At 37.0% G+C, this 17409-nt stretch overlaps 1 protein-coding gene across 14 annotated transcripts in view; it reads left to right on the top strand.

The window, feature by feature from the left end:
- The window catches only part of VTI1A (vesicle transport through interaction with t-SNAREs 1A), a 362693-nt gene that overhangs the window by 251542 nt on the left and 93742 nt on the right, over positions 1-17409 (top strand). For 2 of the 14 annotated variants that reach the window (XM_043519141.1, XM_043519142.1), the window contains one exon: positions 15150-15758. The exons of 11 other annotated variants lie outside the window; for them this stretch is intronic. In XM_043519141.1, coding sequence (XP_043375076.1) covers positions 15150-15261 — 112 coding nt within the window. In that variant the 3' untranslated portion in view covers positions 15262-15758. Of the gene's footprint in view, positions 1-7648; positions 7708-15149; positions 15759-17409 lie in introns of those variants that run through there. One more of the 14 variants, XM_043519145.1, reaches the window with a different exon arrangement.

The following is a 17409-nucleotide window of genomic DNA, read 5'->3' as shown; positions in this document are numbered from 1 at the left end:
GTTTTCTGACATCAACTTAAGCTGTCCTAATGAATCTGCAAGAGTTGCATAGCTATCCATGGCCATCATGTTTGATTCAGTTCTCTTGTGCATGTACATGTGCCTCAGAGTCCCTACTATTAAAATAAGGATAATACGGAGCCAGCATTCTGCAGTCCTTGGATGAAAGGTGCGATGTGCAAAGAGGTGATTTTTATTTATTATTAGATATTAAATAAAATTACAGACTTAAGTTTAAACTGTTTCTTAAAAGAGCTCAGTTATGAGGTACTCATGCAGAAAGTTAAAGAGTCAGAGGGCAGGCAGGGGCAGAGAGTGGGAGGAGCCTTAACAGTGGCCACTATCTGACTGGCACAGCTTACTTCCCCAGAGAAGCACAAGAGAAGGAAGAACTGATTTGTGACTGAGACAGTCCCTGTACTATGCACTGCCATTTACTCAGTGCTTGTGTTAAGTCCACAATCTAGCCTTGTGTGAAGGTCAATGAAAACAGTGGTTTCATTGTTAGAGGGGATCATAAGAAGAGTTTCATGGGACTAAACTTCTTAGAGATGCAGTTTAAAAACTTGCTTGAAAGAAAACTTTCTAGTCATTCCGGTATCTTCATTCAATAGAGGCAGCTTGCTTTAAGCAGTTTCTTATTTTTAAAAGCTTTCTTGATTATAAAGGGACTCCTCTTTTGTTCACGTTGGAATGATACATACATTTTCTGTAGTGGTATTTGCACTTCATCATAACTTCGTCTACTAATTGAGAATAGGCTTTCAGAAGCGACATGTTCACTGTGTTGCGTGTGCACAGAGACCCCTATGAATCCAACGGTATCTTGTACAAGCTGTTGCTTTGTCTGGGGTTTATAAAATCAATGTCATTTTTCTAGAAATGAAATCTTTAACAGTGAAAGTATGTTTTTCAGGCTGGTCATTGTATGTGGCATTGGTTTTTGTGCCTCGCGGGATTTCTCTTCTCAAATCAGGAGTTTAGTGCATGCCCCACTATCCTGTTAGTGTGGAATAGAGAAAGTTGACCAGAAAGTTGCACTCGTTCTTTCTCAGACAGTATCAGAAGCCATTGGGGATGTGATGTTTATGTCCCAGAGAGGAAACTATTGAACCACTTAAAATTTTGTAACTCATGATAGCTAAAATGCTTAAGGCTGCCCTTGAGTATTTGCTTCAAATACTATAATTTCTGCTGTAAAGGTTTGTACATCATATGTAATCAGGAGCAGGATGTATTATGAAGTGGTGTTAGGGGTCTGGTTATGTTATGCATTTGCAAATTCTTATGAAATTTGAGAGACCTCCAAGGAAAGCTTTGGGGCTCCTTAATTCTGTAGTATACTCTGGCTTTCTGAGGCTTTTGAAGACTCAGTGTGTTTAGCACTGGGTTTTTCCCCCTGACATTTTTATTTTAGTTCGCATTCTTGATTGCTTTTTTTTCTTACTTTTAGTAAGGTGAACACATGTTGTTTTCAGGACTGGTTTGCTCCCAAAGACCATTTCTGCTAGGTTTTGTCTAAAAAATGTTTGTTCTTTGCAAGAAATATAGTAATCTTTTAAGAGACAGCTAATGAACTAGAGGCAGGAGTTGCTACATTTCTGCAAGGTCAAAGATCTTGCATCTGAGATTTTAAAATCAACAACTTTCACCATAACTAATGGAACTTCTTTGGGAAAGTAACTACTCCTTTATATATAGCAGCTATAATCAAGTCAAAAGCCTTAGTTATGACACGGTTAAAAAGTGTAGTGCAGATGATACCTAATTTTGTCCTAACTTTGGAGTAGTCCTGGATATGGAACACAGTTACCTTTATCTAAGCTACAATTTTTAATCAAGTTTTAATCAGTTCCAAGAGCAACCAGGTTTTAACCAGACACCCTGGCTCAGTGGTAGAATCAAGTCCATATTCTGATTCTGGCACCTTATAGCACCTTACTCCGCATAGCCTCATTGACTTAATTTGGACTACTTATAAAGTAAGATAGTATTCAATATGCTTGTGTGGAAAGGTACTGGAATGTGGCTGTATATGGAACTTTATCTAGCAACAACATACGGCGCAGCTAATTGTATCTATGGAAACAGCTACACACTACAAGACTCATTCCTTTAGACAACTATAATGTCTAATTTAACTTTATTCATGTGTTTCTTACCATCACCAAGTCCTCTTACTCTAAGAAACCACAGCAGCTTTTGGAAGCATGCTAATAATAAGCATACTATGGAATTTTACAGTATAGTGGCTATAATCCAGGTTTTGAAAAAAAACATTTAACAATAAAAAAATCACATCTGTATTTGATAACACAACTAAAAATATTATCCCCATTTTACAAATGGGCAAACTGAGGCACAGAGGGGCTAACTGATCTCTTCCATGCCTACCAAATAACTAATAGATTGATGAATGGGACTCTGGAGTTGATACAGAGAATCATGATCTAACACAGCCTCCCTAAATTAGTACCAACTTAAAGCTATTTTGATGCTTCCAGAAAGGATATAGAGGCAATTTCTTTATGCAAGATCGAGGGATATTGTTGCTCTAATATTCCAAATTTATGGTAAGAAAAGTATACATTCGTATTCTAATAAAGGAAAACAAAATTCTTATGCATTTTTGAACGAAAGTTCTCCTTAAAGATTTGTGTTCATTATTTTTTAGTTATTTTACTTTATTGCTATCAAACCCAATTTAGGAATAGCCAATTATGATGGTTACATAGGGTTAAGTTAATCAACAGCATGCTAATTAAAACAAATATCTTGTTCCAGGGTCATACAAATGTGGATTTTTTTTTAACTAAACTGTCAAAATGCTTTTGTCAGATAAAATAAGAAATCTATTGTTGAACCAATGACCTTCCTGCATACTACTCCAGAATACATTAGCATTAAGTATTTCACCTTGCAGACAATAAATTACAAAAAAGGCTCTTTAAAGTGGAGATGGTAGGGGAAGAATGATGGAGATAGGTGAGACAGTGAGTTAATGCCTCAGTAGCTTTGGAGCCCTTACTCTGCCAAAGTTTGTGTTTCAGCCTAGTTTCTACATTGCAAAACTAAACACTAAGGCCCTGTTTTTGAATCTTTGCTTAGAAGAGGTTGTGGACTAGAATACGAGTGATTTTTGCAGCTCTAGGTGAGGGGCCTTGATGGAGCTATATGAGGAAGCTTTTACAGTAACTGGCTAATGTTCTGCCCTTCACTTTCACGAGATTTAAAAATATTCAATTTCACAAGTCAACTTTAAAAAAAAATAAAAAAGTAATAAAAAGAAGTCTGATGTGTTAACCTTAATGCAGAAAGAAGATAGGTATTACAAACATCTCCTTGGGAAATACACAGCCCTTCTGACTCTTCCTATCTAGCATACTTTTACATTTCCACTTGATCATCTAACTTTTAGTGGTGCCTTGGTAGTGATTTGCCAATACTATTAATGAGTTCCATGGCTTTGGTAAATAAGAGATCAAATTGACTTCACGCATTTATGTTAAAAATTGAGCTAATTGAGCAGTTGAGTAGCCTCAGTGTCATCTAAATCTGACACTTAATGCAGCCCTGAACAGATTTTTATAAGGTTGCTGCTCAAATTGATAGCTGATGCATTGTAATATACAAAACCCAGAGTCTGCTTGAGTTGTTTATCTTAAATTTGGTTGTAAACTATGAAAGTCCATTTCAACCACGTAGTTGCCTTTTAGTGTCCTTTACCATCAGCTGTAAAATGTCAAACAAACATTAGCAACCGCAGCAATGGGTACATTTTATGAGCATGTGGTAGACTTCTTCACCCCAGTAAAGTTTATTTAGGAATCAAAAGTTGATAACATTCTAATGCATGAAGAAAGCATGGGGTTTTTCTCTTTGTGTCAAGCAGTATCAGCCTGATAACTATCCTGAAGTAAAATATGGAGGGTTTCCCTTAGTTTTACATTACCCTGGACATTACCATCTTGCCATATTCTAGCTAGGCTTATAAAACAACTATTCACATAAACTACGTTAGCATTAAAAAAGAGATGACTGAAGGGGTATTTACACACAAAATGAAAGAAACATTTATAATGGTTAATAGGAAAAAAATACCATTCTCTTGTGGAATTTAATTGTGGAATTGTACTTAAAGTCCTGTGGAATTTAATAGAGAGTCCTATGCCAATGGGGTTCTATAGAAATTGTTCTAAAATTTAATAGAGATTTTTGTACATTCTATAAGTTTTGAAGCATTCCCAAGGATTCAGTAATAGGTATATAATTTTCTATTAAATCCTATAGGATGATCCAAAATAACCTATTAAAATCCAAAGGATCTCTCCATAAGGGAAATTAATAATGCTTGTCACTTATCTCATCATTTTGATCCATGGACCTTAAAGCATTTTACAGGGGAAGATAAGTGTTATTACCCCTATTTTTCTGACATGGAAATGATTACTTGAGAGATTAAGTGACTAGACCAACGGAAAATCACACATGAAATCAGTGGCCTGAGCCAGGAATTAGAATCCAGATCTCTTTATTCCCAATCCTATGCTCCCTCTGTGCTCCCTACCTACTGGATCGTTCTTCCAGTAAGAGAATACAAGTCTGTTTGCATATTAGAGGGGACTGGAATGTTGCCATGCATTAATATGCACAATCAGGAGTTTACATGGGAGTCTGTTTGTGTACATGGAGTAACTTAGCTCTGTGTAAACAAGTTCTCTGTTGATTCTGACAGCTAATGTACACTCCGCAATATTAGTGTTAGTACTTAGATTTTTTCAGACTAATACCCCATTTGTTTTCTTTCTATACTAGAGTGTTTTATTAATAGCTTGAACATGTAAACAATCACCTCTAATGTTTCGATGCTATGCATGCTATACCTTCAAAAGGATTCTGGTTTTTTATAGTAGTTAATACTGGCTTATAAGAGCTATTCCATGGAATAACCTTGTGCTAATTCAAGCATTATTATTGCCTGTGTAACAAGTGGCACCAAGTCATTCAAAAATAAATCTGAACAAATTAAGAAAAGATAAGTACTAGATGGTGTCAAAGCTTATGAAAATATTGTAACACTGTAAACTAAACTGCCAAGTTCAGCCACAACTCTTCGGAGAGCTGAAGGAAGCAGCACGAATGATCCCAGGGAAGACTGTCTATGAAAGACTGGATGTGGGTCTTGCCAGTATAAAGCCTCTCACTTTGTGACATCAACTCCTCCCTCCCCCAAGCTGTGTGTGACCCACTCTATTTCCAACTTACCTTGCTCCAAAGCAGTGCAGTTTTCATAATAGGATAAATATATAATTATGGTGATTTTAAATTCAGTGGTCCTGATTCTCCACTATGATGAATCTGATTTCCATGAGCACAGTGGAATAACAACAGTCCATCTCAAAAGCAAATGGTGTAAGCACTGAAGCAGTTTGGTTAGTAGGTGTCATGCTGCAGCATCGTGAGTGGCTGAGAAGTCCAATTCTCAGGCAACCATCCTTGCCACAGCTAATGCTGCCGTAAAGCTTAGGGCCAAAAGATGAAGCCAACACACTACTGGTGCTTGTGGCCTCCTGCACTTTCCTTTTTGCTTTTTGCTTTCCTCTCTCTCTCTCAACCATCTCTGTTCATCCTCTTTAATTCTCTCATTCAGCACAGACCTCCGTGTACCCTTTTGCTCCCAGATTGTGGAGTCGATGTTGAACGTTTTCAGGTCTCTCTTGCAAATGTATTTAAACCTGAGCCTAGGTTGGCCAAGGAGATCCTTCAGAATGTGTGTATCATCCATGCAGTGTAGATGACAAAGCCAGTGGAGATGTCTGTGTTTGACAATAGTGATTAGAGTTGATCATTTTGCTTTCTCATGTAGTTCGATGTCAGGAACTTTGGTTTCTCAATTGATATTTAGAATACAGCACAGACAGTGGGTGTTGAAGGTTTTAGCCTTCTCTCATGCCTACTGTAGGTGGTCCAGATCTTGCTTACATACAGCAGCATGCTCAAAATGCACATCTGGTAGACCCAGATCTTGGTGTCTAGCGTCAGTTTCCTGTTATACCGCATGCACTTGGTCAGTAGGCTGAATATGCCTTCCTGATGTGAGAATTAAGCTTGTCATTTAGAGATACATTATCTGATACAATTGAGCCTAGATAGAAGAACTTATGCATAACTACAAACATGGTGTTAGCTATTAAAACTTCTGATGCAGTCAGCACACCTTGTCATAATCATTGTCGTCTTTAGATTTATGGTTACTCCAAATTCATCACAAGCTAGTGCAAAACTATCATAAAGTTGCTGGAGCTCCTCTTCACTGTGTCCAGTGAGCACTGTGTCATAGGTGAAAAGAAGTTCTCATCTCAGTAGGTGTTTGACTTGGCTTTTTGCACTTAGACGTGCTGTGTTGAGTTTTCCATCTGATCTTGTATGGCGATGTACGTCGTTGATGTTAGAGAAAGCATGATGAAGCAGCAGAGAGAAGAATATACCAAAGAATGTTGATGCCAAAACACATTCCCTTTGGCACCACTGTGGTTTCAAAACTGTCAGTTGATCACCATAATACCAGACTGTCACCTTCATGCCCTTGTGGAACCATCGAATCAGAACAGTGAGGATTGGGAACAACCAATTTTCTCTAGCAATTGGAAAGAAAAGAGTGCCCATGAAATCAGGGGAGTTAATTCATCAAAAGACTGATGTAACAAAGTGGAGAACTGGGACTTGTATTTGAGCTACCTTGTCTTTTCTCTTTCTACGTGTGGGTGAATATTCTGAATTTAACCATAGAAAATCTTAAGATTAAAGAAAAGGCTTTGACTTTAAGTCCATCCTGTTGTATGTTGAGATTGCACAGTTCTTAGAGAAAATGTTCTGCAATACCAAAGCTCAGTCAGGTAGTCTGAGGACATAGGTTTCAGCCGTAACTCAGAATTTCCTTCCTTTCTTGGGTTTTAGACCTTTATCATTAATATTTATTTTTCTGTGGTTTTTATACTGTCGTTGATCATGATAATATTATGGTACAAATTAAATTCTGCTTCCAACTAATTTTTCCTGTATCTCATTTGCTTTTTTCCTTTATGGCTTATGAAGTGTCACAGCTCAGTAGTACCAATTATTATTTTTTTCCCATTTAATGGGCAGTTTTAATGTTCTAGGAGAATCCATTTTCTTAACATAATGATGGTATTTTTAAGCTGCTGCATACCGTCTAAATACTTATTACTTGTCCTGCAGTCTTTGAACACATCTAACTATACTGTTCTAGCATCATCGAAAATATAGTTCATGGAATATCAGGGTTGGAAGAGACCTCAGAAGGTCATTGAGTCCAAGCCCCTGCTCAAAGCAAGACCAATCCCCAATTTTTGCCCCAGATCCCTAAATGGCCCCCTCAAGAATTGAACTCACAACCCTGGGTTTAGCAGGCCAATGCTCAAACCACTGAGCATCCCTTGCAAAAGCAAGCACTTATGATTACATGGATGGCTTCAGTTTTAAACCTTTATTTTTCTTGTGTTTTGTTCTAGTTAGATAACCTTTCTAGGGATACTTTAACACCTGAAAAGCTTCCATAAAGTCAAAAGTTACACACAGTCACATTCTGTGAAATATGCCAACTAGGTAAATGTTTTGTATATTTCAGTGCACTACGTGGTTTTCATCTGACCATAATGTTTTCTTCAGACTAAAACTTGACATTAGGTGTGTCTGAGATGTGCATTCTTCTTTTCCCCACAACATTTGTATAAAAATCTATTGGTTCATTTTAAGTTAAATTTGTCTTTAAACTGAGCGTGAGTACATGTATGGTTCTAGGTTATTCATCAAAGCTGGAGCTCCATGCAAGCCTTTTGCCCCAATTTACTAGGTCATGAAATTCACCCCCGTGCAGACAATCAGCCCAAGGCCTATGCACCAATCAAGTTCTGTTCATTCTGGGATGAATTTTGCACCAAATCTATGTAGCCGTTCATGTCATAATATTTTACTAATCTTCAGCAAAACTTGATTATAATCTAATAATCTGGGTCAAATTCCAAAATAATAATTACATCTTTTTTGAAATGATGTTTCCTATTTGTTTTATGAAATATATTTTGGTTTGCAATTAAGAGTATGAGGAATACATGGTGGGAAACTGAGTCACAAGTCCACCCATTTTAGGCTTAATCAATTTTTGCCTTTATTTAGACATTTTCAGACGGAATTATTGCCATTTATAGTGTCTGACTATATATTTATGCCAGACGATAAATAGATAAAATGGATTAGGTAGGGGCCCAAGTTGCCACATTTTGGGGTACCAGGAAGTTCTCCTGTACTTCATCCTGTGCTTCTGATCCCTGTTCTGGTCCTTCTGTTTTGTTCTTTTAGTTTCTGGGTCCAGTATTTTCTTCATTCTGGGTCCCCCTCCACTTGGATTCTTATATATTTTCACATTACATAATCATTAACTTTTATCCAATCAGCATTCATTATTTGTTTTATGTAACCCATAATAGTATGCATGCGCAAGGTTCAGTTTACACTTTTGCTGTTTTCATGTCATGTATTCATGTCATCTTGCCCTTATTTTTCTCAATAGAATAGACTTTTAACATTACAAGTTTGTGTATTTATTGTACTGATTCACTTTTCCTTTTAATTAAAGTCTTCCCATGTAACATATTCCATGAAACATCACCTTGGTCCTAAAAACAGTAGCATTATTTAAGCAAATCTTTTAAAGGGCCGGGCGGGCAGGGGGGAAGGGAAACCTGTCAAAACAACATTCATGCCAAACAAAGTTAAGTTAAGGCATTAGCCTAAGGGTTACCACATAGGAACTCATTCACTACCCCATAATTATAACCTATTAAAGTAACAAAACCCTTATTTTTACCATTAGCAGTTCTTCATCTTTATATTTCAGTATCATAAATCAGTATATATGTATTATCTTATCATATATATCATATTCCCTGCTAATATCAACAATTTTTTCTTCTTCAGACATGGATTTTTAGGGGACTTTTTACTCAAAGTCCAAAATCATAGACATTAAGGCCAGAAGGAACCATCATCATTATGTTTGTAAATTATTAAAAGGACCTTGTCAATACTTTTGTCTGTTGCATTTTTAGGTGATTTTTATTTTAATTTCATTTGTGATATTTAATTGTATTTAATTGTTCCCCAACAAGGGCTTGTACATACTTTCACAATGAGAGATTGTTGGTTGAATAGGACTCTGTCATTTAAAAACGAATGAGTTATTTAATTTAGAATAGCAGCCCTTAGGCTTGCGCAGTAATTTACTTTCAACAAAAATGTCATTAGCATTTTCACGCCATAGATTTCCTGCATATCTCATCGTCATACGCATGTTAGACAGCATATTATGTTTTCATGGGGCAAATTTTTGTTGATTCAACAGACAGAAGGAGTTGTTACTACAGTGCCAAATGTCACATGTCTGCAATTTCAGGGGTTTTTTTTTAATTGCCTATTTCATTTATTTATTTATTTATTTATTTATTTATTTATTTATTTATGTGTTTATCATTTAGGGAGGGAGAGAGCATTATGTCAGAGAGGTGGTCCTAGCTTGAATTTTCTGGTGTTTGACCGTCTAAGTCACTCTAAAAACTATTTTTACTTAATTTCTGTGTTGAAAATATAGCATATTTTTACAGTGCTTGTGAATTCTATCAAACCATGCTGAAATGGTAACATAGTCTCTGCATAGAAGGTATATGAGGAGTTCTATTACAAAAGATGCGTACCGTCCTTTGAAGTACCATTTTAGTTGTTGATCTACTTGTAATTTACTTTTGTTATATCCAGAACGAAGACATGGAAACAGATGGTGCTATCTAGTACCTAAAGCATGGGACTGGATGTAGCAATTCTACTTGCCTTTTATTCCCAGCCCTGCCACTGATTTCGCTCTGTGACTTACTTTCTCTCTGTCAGTTTCCTCATCTGTAAAGTATGAATAACTCATTACTGTAGGAGGATAACCATAGTGTAGGTAGGGGAGTTATTAGGTTGCATAGAGATGGCATAACAGTTCCTACTTAACCCCTCCTCCCAAAAGGTGGCTTAACGTATATGTGTAAGTAAAAGAGTCAATACAGGGCTTCCCTGCAACCTGGCAATCTCCCCGTGTCTTCTCAGACCTTTAGGGCCATTGGCCGCTGGCATAATTTAGAGTAACTCTTATGCTGCTCTAATTCATTCCAGGGCATCAGACCAGTGCAAAGCTGGGCCAAGACCAGGGTAGCTTAAAGCTATCTTTGCACATTCACTCACCAGTTTGCACTGTGTGTGCTCCTTTGTTGCAACCAAGTATCAAAATCAAAGAATATACAAAATGCAGAGAAACTGATAGTGACCATAGAATAATACGGATTTTTTTTTAATTAGTGCCAACAGAGCATGACCACCACCACTATATGACATGCTGCAGCAGAAATTTCAGGGGTTGGGGAGCCATTACAAGTCGTCGTCATTGTCTTTTTTTTTTCCTTGTATAGTATTTTGGGGATGGACAGAGCTTTAGTGAAAATTGATCATTTTGTGAACATTTTAGTAATGTTTCCAAAGAATTAAAAGGAAAGTCATTAGAATTTGTTTCTTCCCCAGAGAGTTTGTGTTCATCATCACCATCTTCCACATGCATTCTACCACGTTGTTTCGTTCAGTGTCTACACTCATTTTTCCACCAAAATATTTAACTACAGCAGGGGTGTGTGGCAGACTCCACTGGCTCTTGTGATGCTCTCTTGTTGCTCTGGTGGCAGGGGATGCTTAATTACCAAATAGTTGAATGCTTCCTATTGCTAAACTGGCAACAGCCAGTATCAAAAATGTAAACCGCTTGCTTGCTACTGAGTAGAGAAATGCAGCAGCATCTAAGGGCCAATAAGCTTTGGTGGTTGATCACGTGAATTTTTGAAAACTGTGGGCTTTTCGGGCATGCCCTCGAAAACAAAATCCCTGATTAGCAACAGTGTGTTAGAAAACCACTGTCTGTACTGAAATCCCTTTTGTTTTTACATTAGCAATTGAGCACCTGAAAGCTTGTCCATTTTCAATTTCTTTGTAGCCATCACCTATGACAAATTCTTCTTCTGTGTTTTACCCTTGGTCTATTGGACTAACACAATTACCCACTCCTGAATAAATTTGCCATATTGGAATATGTCATCATTTTTCAGACAGTGAAATATCTTTCTTGCATTGGCCACACAAATTAAATCTTTATGGTCACATGTGTTGTATTCATAATGTATCATATTTCTCAGGTGAAATATCAGTCAATTCTGCTATTTTAGCTAATGAGTTCAAGTAGTGTTTTAACCTGTAAAATGTAATAATCCAGAGAGCTTCAGTTAATAACTAACGAGGCCACTATTTTAAAATCTCCAAAGTCACAAGCAATCTTTGTAATCTTTATGATAGGGAATAGGTAAAATACAATGTGCCGGATTATGGCCACCTGTGAAAAGAGCCCAGACCATGTGATGATTCTGGCAGAAGTAGCTTCCTTTGGCTCTGGAGATGCTCTGCTGCTACTTTGACTCTCTTTCCTCTTCACATTTTTGGATAACTGCAGTATGATTTCCACTGTTAACATGCAATCTGTGCCACACCGCAGTTGGGGGTAGTGGGAGGGAGGGAAATGGCCCAGTATTTGGAGCATGGCATATTATTATACCCATCTCACATGTTGATGCATCTCCTCTTTATCTGTTCTATCATATTTGGCTATAGATCTGAAAGTGAGATCACTATAGAACGAAGAGCAAGATCACACATGAATAGAATCACGAATGCTGCAGAAACACATTACTGGTCTGTGTTTAGCATGAGAATTTGAAAGTGCCAAATTGCATTTCAGGTAGAAAGGGCATAGACTACTATTCATTTACTCCTTGCAGCAGATGACTAATATTTACAAGTACTTTTACACTTACAAGTATTTTTACAGTTACTTACAGACAAACATAACCTTTTAGCCTAAGGCTGCTGACGGCACAGAACTATAAAATTAAAACAATGTAGTACTTCTGTTCCATTAGTTTTGAGTTACAGGCTTCTCTATTAGTCATTTGAAATTTGCCAATTATGAAAGAAAAGACAGTTAAATCATTATGCTTGTTCATTGTTTTGGTCTTAAGCAGTTTTGTGGAGGTTCTCTTAATAATTAAGGGCTTTACTGAGCACAGAAGATTCCAGACAATCTCCCTGAAATTAGATTGACAGATAAAGAAACTTCTCTGTAGTAACTGCACGATCCCACCTAATAAAAATCCCTGTATATTTTGTTCCATATTTTGTTTTGCTGCTGCTAATTCTATTGTGGTTGAAAAGTTATGGGTCCCCTCTTTTTCTTTATTTAAGTTAATCTTTGTAATTTGACTCCAGGCACTCAGCTGGCCACCGAGAAATAAGGTCAGACTTTATATTTAATAGTATGGTAGCACTTTGAGTCTCCAGCTAAGATTGGGGCCTCCTTGTGCTAGACATTGTACAAACACATGGTAAGAGGCAGTCTCTACCCAGAGGAGTTTATTAGCTGCATAGAGAAGACTGAGAACGTAGTAGCATTATCCCTATTTTACACAACTGAGACACAGAGAGATTAAATAACTTGCCCTGGGTAATACAGGAAGTCTGTAACAGAGCTGGGAATTGAACTTTGGTCTCCTGAGTCTGAGTCCAGTGCCTTAATCACAAGACCATCCTTCTTCTCAGAGCTTTTAAGGCCAGAATGGACCATCATGATCATCTAGACTGACCTCCTGCACATGGCAGGCCATAGAACCTTGTTTACCCACCCCCACAATAGACTCATAACCACTGGCTGAGTTACTGAAGTCCTCAAATCATGTTTTAAAGATTTCAAGTTACAGAGAATCCACCATTTATACTAGTTTAAACCTGCAAGTGACACATGCCCCATGGTGCAGAGGAAGGCTAAAAAATCCTGTGATCTTTGCAATTCTGACCTGGGGGAAAATTCCTTCCTGACGATGCCTGGCGAGCAGTCAGATCTTGAGCATGTGGGCAAGACCCACCAGCCAGACACCTGGGAAAGAATACTCTGTAGTAACTCAGAGCCCTCCCCATCACTGGCTGTTGGAGATATTTGCTAGTAGCAGTCACAGATTGACTACCCTGCCATTGTAGGCAGTCTCATCATTCCATCCCCTGCATAAACTTATCAAGCTCAATCTTGAAGCCAGTTGAGTTTTTTCTCCCACTACTCCCCGTGGAAGGTTGTTCCAGAACTTCACTCCTCTGACAGTTAGACGCTTTCATCTAATTTCAAGCCTAAACTTATTGATGGCAGTTTGTATCCATTTGTTCTTGTATCAACATTGGCCCTTAACTTAAATAACTCCTCGCCCTCCCTGGTATTTATCTTTCTAATATATTTATAGAAAGCAAACGTATCTCCTCTCAGCCTTCTTTTGGTTAGGCCAAACCAGCCAAACTCTTTTATTCTCCTCATAGGGTAGGTTTTTCATTTCTCTGATCATCCTGGTAGCCCTTCTCTGCACTTATTCCAGTTTGAATTCACCTTTCTTAAACATGGGGGACTAGAATTGCACACAGTATTCCAGATGAGGTCTCACCAGTGCTTTGTATAATGGTACTAACATTTCCTTATCTCTACTGGAAATACCTCACCTGATGTATCCTAGCACTCCATTAGCCTTTTTCATGGGCGCATCACTTTGGTAGCTCATGGTCATCCTGTAATCAACCAATACACTCTGAAATCTGTACAAAAAATAAGAATGCTCATTCAAATTAAACACAGCAAAACCTCTGTAATGCATAATGAGTACAACTTCTGCTTTCTGAGCTTTCTTTGAAAGCATTACACTATCTGTTGTGAATGCCTTCTAAAACTGATCCACGGCATGCATAATCGTAATGTGCCTTTGGACAATGTATTAAACCCAGAGATTTTTATACCTCACACGTGTTACTAGGATTTAATCATATAGTGATCTCCAGAGAGGTGGTGATTTTAGATTCCATACTTGCTACTTTATCACTTATACACTAAGATGTAGTTTGTCTTATCTCCCAGCTTGTTGAAATTTGTGGTTTGAAGAAGCCTCTTCATGTTGCTTATGTAGTTCAATATTGTGACAGCGTTGATATCGTTAATGAAGAATCTAATTTCAAAAATTGATTGCATTTTTGCATGGAAAATAATGAAAACAATGCTTTAAAATATCTTGTAGAAGTAACAGATTGCCCAGTCCAGGAAAGCTATGTGTGTTGATTTCTTCTGGGGGGGGAAATACCTTGGAGAGACAATGTCAGTTCCTGTTCAAAAATTATACAAGCAAATACTCTTGACCAAGGTGTTGAATATAAAGTTTGATATGCATAAAGCTAAATAATCGGAAATAATACCGTGAATAAGACATTCATTTATTTACTCTGTGCTTATTGTTAGCGCTAATAATGCATTTCAGCATATTGAAATTGCTAGATAATTCTTTTGTGACTTTTATGCTGGATATTGTTATTTAAATGAACCTGTAGACCATACTATAATGAAGAAATGCATGTTTTGCCTAACTCTGTTATCAACCAACATTCCAGCCAAATGAGAATTTTTGCCTCCATTCATTCATAAAGGAAACTGGAGGTCACTGATTTCAATATGGACCTTTTTTAAGCTTTTCAACAGCGAATAATTATGAGCATGCTTCTGAAATTACCTGTATTCACTGTAGGGAAGAAGAAACTTATCTTTTGTAATGAAATACACTTGCTCATTCAAACTTTGTAAGACTTTCTTAACATGGTAGTTTTATTGTGCTGATTTAGTGTTAGGTGGAGTAATAAAAGAAACCCATTTTTAAATATACAGATACTCTTGTTTATTCAATTTTACTTTTCTTGAATTTTGGATCCATCATGTAGAATAATACAGATGCACAAATTTTGTGTTTAGCGATTGTATAAATAAACTTATCAGTACAAATTGCTGTTTACTAAGACAAATGTTACTTCAGTTGTAGTTTCAAATTCATTTTGTTCTTTCATTTGAAGAAGGAGGTTTGAAACTGTTTTGGTCATGCTAATTTTTCTATATGAAGTTTAAAAAAAGATTTTCTTTCTTATTATAGTTCAAAACGACATAGAAGAGAGGGCTTGAAAATATGGCTAGCAGCAATGGGCTTTGGGCTTCTCTTTGTTCCTAACAAAAAACAAACAGGTTGGCAATATTCATCAGTGTAAAAAAATGGTAAACTCATTATCTAGGGAGTAAATTTTTTTTCAATGATATACAATATTTGTTAATTATTGTCAGAAAAAAGCATGCAGTTTTACTTCTGAAAATGTATGTTCTGGTTAATGAGAAACATTACCCTGCAGCTTCTGTGGGATTTCTTGCATTTGTTTAAAAAAAAATACAATCCACTTTTTCTTAGTAGGAATTTTAGTTAAGAGCTAACTTGAATGGTGTCCCAGGATAATAGCCTGATATTAGACAAACACTAAGGGGAAGCAGTGAGGTTTACTTTTGACGGGCAAATATTGCTTTTGTGGCCAAGTTCTATTACAATAACTTCATTTCTATTGTACTAAATGACACATCTAGATTTCAGATGGATGTTTTAATTGAGTAGTTGATTACTGTATTTTGGTTCCTCTGTAACTTTCACTCCATGCATCTGAAGAAGTTTTTACCCACTAAAGCTTATGCCCAAATAAATCTGTTAGTCTTTAAGGTGTCATTGGACTCCTTGTTGTTTTAGTGGATACAGACTAACACGGCTACCCTCTGATACTTTTATTTTGACTGAGACAGATGCTCAATACCTTTCAGGAAGCTTGCACCTTTATATGGTTCAGATAGTCAAAAAGCACATGAATCTGTCTTGTATAGCACCGCACACACATTGTTAATGCTTAAAATATGATAAACCGTAAAATACAGTATTTTTGAAATGAACTATAGTTTTATTAATAAGATTATTTCTGGTTAACTAAATAATATACTTGTCTGTCCATGAAGCCAGTCAGAGTTCAGCTACACTGCTCTGTTATTTCTCCTACGGACTGGGAAGAGCCAGACGGAGAGATTAGGGAGGGGAGGGGAATGGTGAGATGGAGAAAGCGCTTATGTTATTGTTTATGTTTTTAAATATCTATGTGGCACCCAGATACTCTGGTGATAAGAATTATATAAATAGGTGGGTAAGCAGATACTAGTGCAGTGTACAACTGTCACTCTACTGAAGTAATATTTATCTGACCACATTTGTGTGCGTGTCACTCATCTGTAAATATGGGTCATATATCCAGTAATCTGAGTGGATGGCACAGATTTCATTGTGTATAATTATTTAGTAAGTTCCCATTGTTCTACCTATGTACTCACATCTCTGAGTCAGTGTAATGCCAGCACAAGCAAATGGATCATTCAAGAAACAATCTTAATCGTACAATTAAAAACAATAAATATGGGGGGGGGGAACTATTAAGTCATCTTGTCTATTCAGCTTAGTCTAGCTCTATTTTAAATGGTCCCAAGATAGGGGGCTTCCATCTTCTTGCTTTGGGAGACTCTTCCATGATCAAATAGATAATTTTTTTTGTATGTAGGTGAAGTGCTGTCGGTGTAGGAAGTGCCATATCCAAATTCAATATATTTTCACAATGTAAAGTTTTCTTAACTTCATTGTATTGCTCCTAATTATATCTGTTTTACCAGCTTGTATAATTCCTGTCAAATACTTGTATACATTTATCGTACAATATTTATTTATTGTAGACATTTATGTATGTCATCCTTAGTTGTCTTTCCGCAAAGGTGCATTATATATATGTAATCTGACATTTTCTTACAAATCAGTCCTTAATGATGTTTGTAGCTATTGCCTTCATCCCCTCTAATTTGTCTGCAATTTTGTATTACTCATAACTAGTGCCCTGAAATGAACTACAATATTCCTAGTTTTCAGAGTAGCAGCCGTGTTAGTCTGTATTCGCAAAAAGAAAAGGAGTACTTGTGGCACCTTAGAGACTAACAAATTTATTAGAGCATAAGCTTTCGTGAGCTACAGCTCACTTCATCGGATGCATCCGATGAAGTGAGCTGTAGCTCACGAAAGCTTATGCTCTAATAAATTTGTTAGTCTCTAAGGTGCCACAAGTACTCCTTTTCTTTTTGCGAATATTCCTAGTGTGGCCCTGGCAAGATTATGTCAAGGGCATTTCACTACCACGATGCGAGTCCCTGAGTATGCAGCCCAAAGTCATGTCTAATTTTTGTGCTGTATCACATTGCAAATTCATATCTAATTTGTTCTCCTTCACTCCCATGCCAGCATAGGCAGGGATTGGGCATGCTTTGGAGATTGAACTCAGGACCTGGGGAGA

The sequence above is a fragment of the Dermochelys coriacea genome, chromosome 7 (genome assembly GCF_009764565.3).
Source record: "Dermochelys coriacea isolate rDerCor1 chromosome 7, rDerCor1.pri.v4, whole genome shotgun sequence".
NCBI classification, from domain to species: Eukaryota; Metazoa; Chordata; order Testudines; family Dermochelyidae; genus Dermochelys; species Dermochelys coriacea.
Note: the sequence above shows the minus strand (reverse complement) of the source record. Positions and strands in the feature narration are given on the sequence as shown.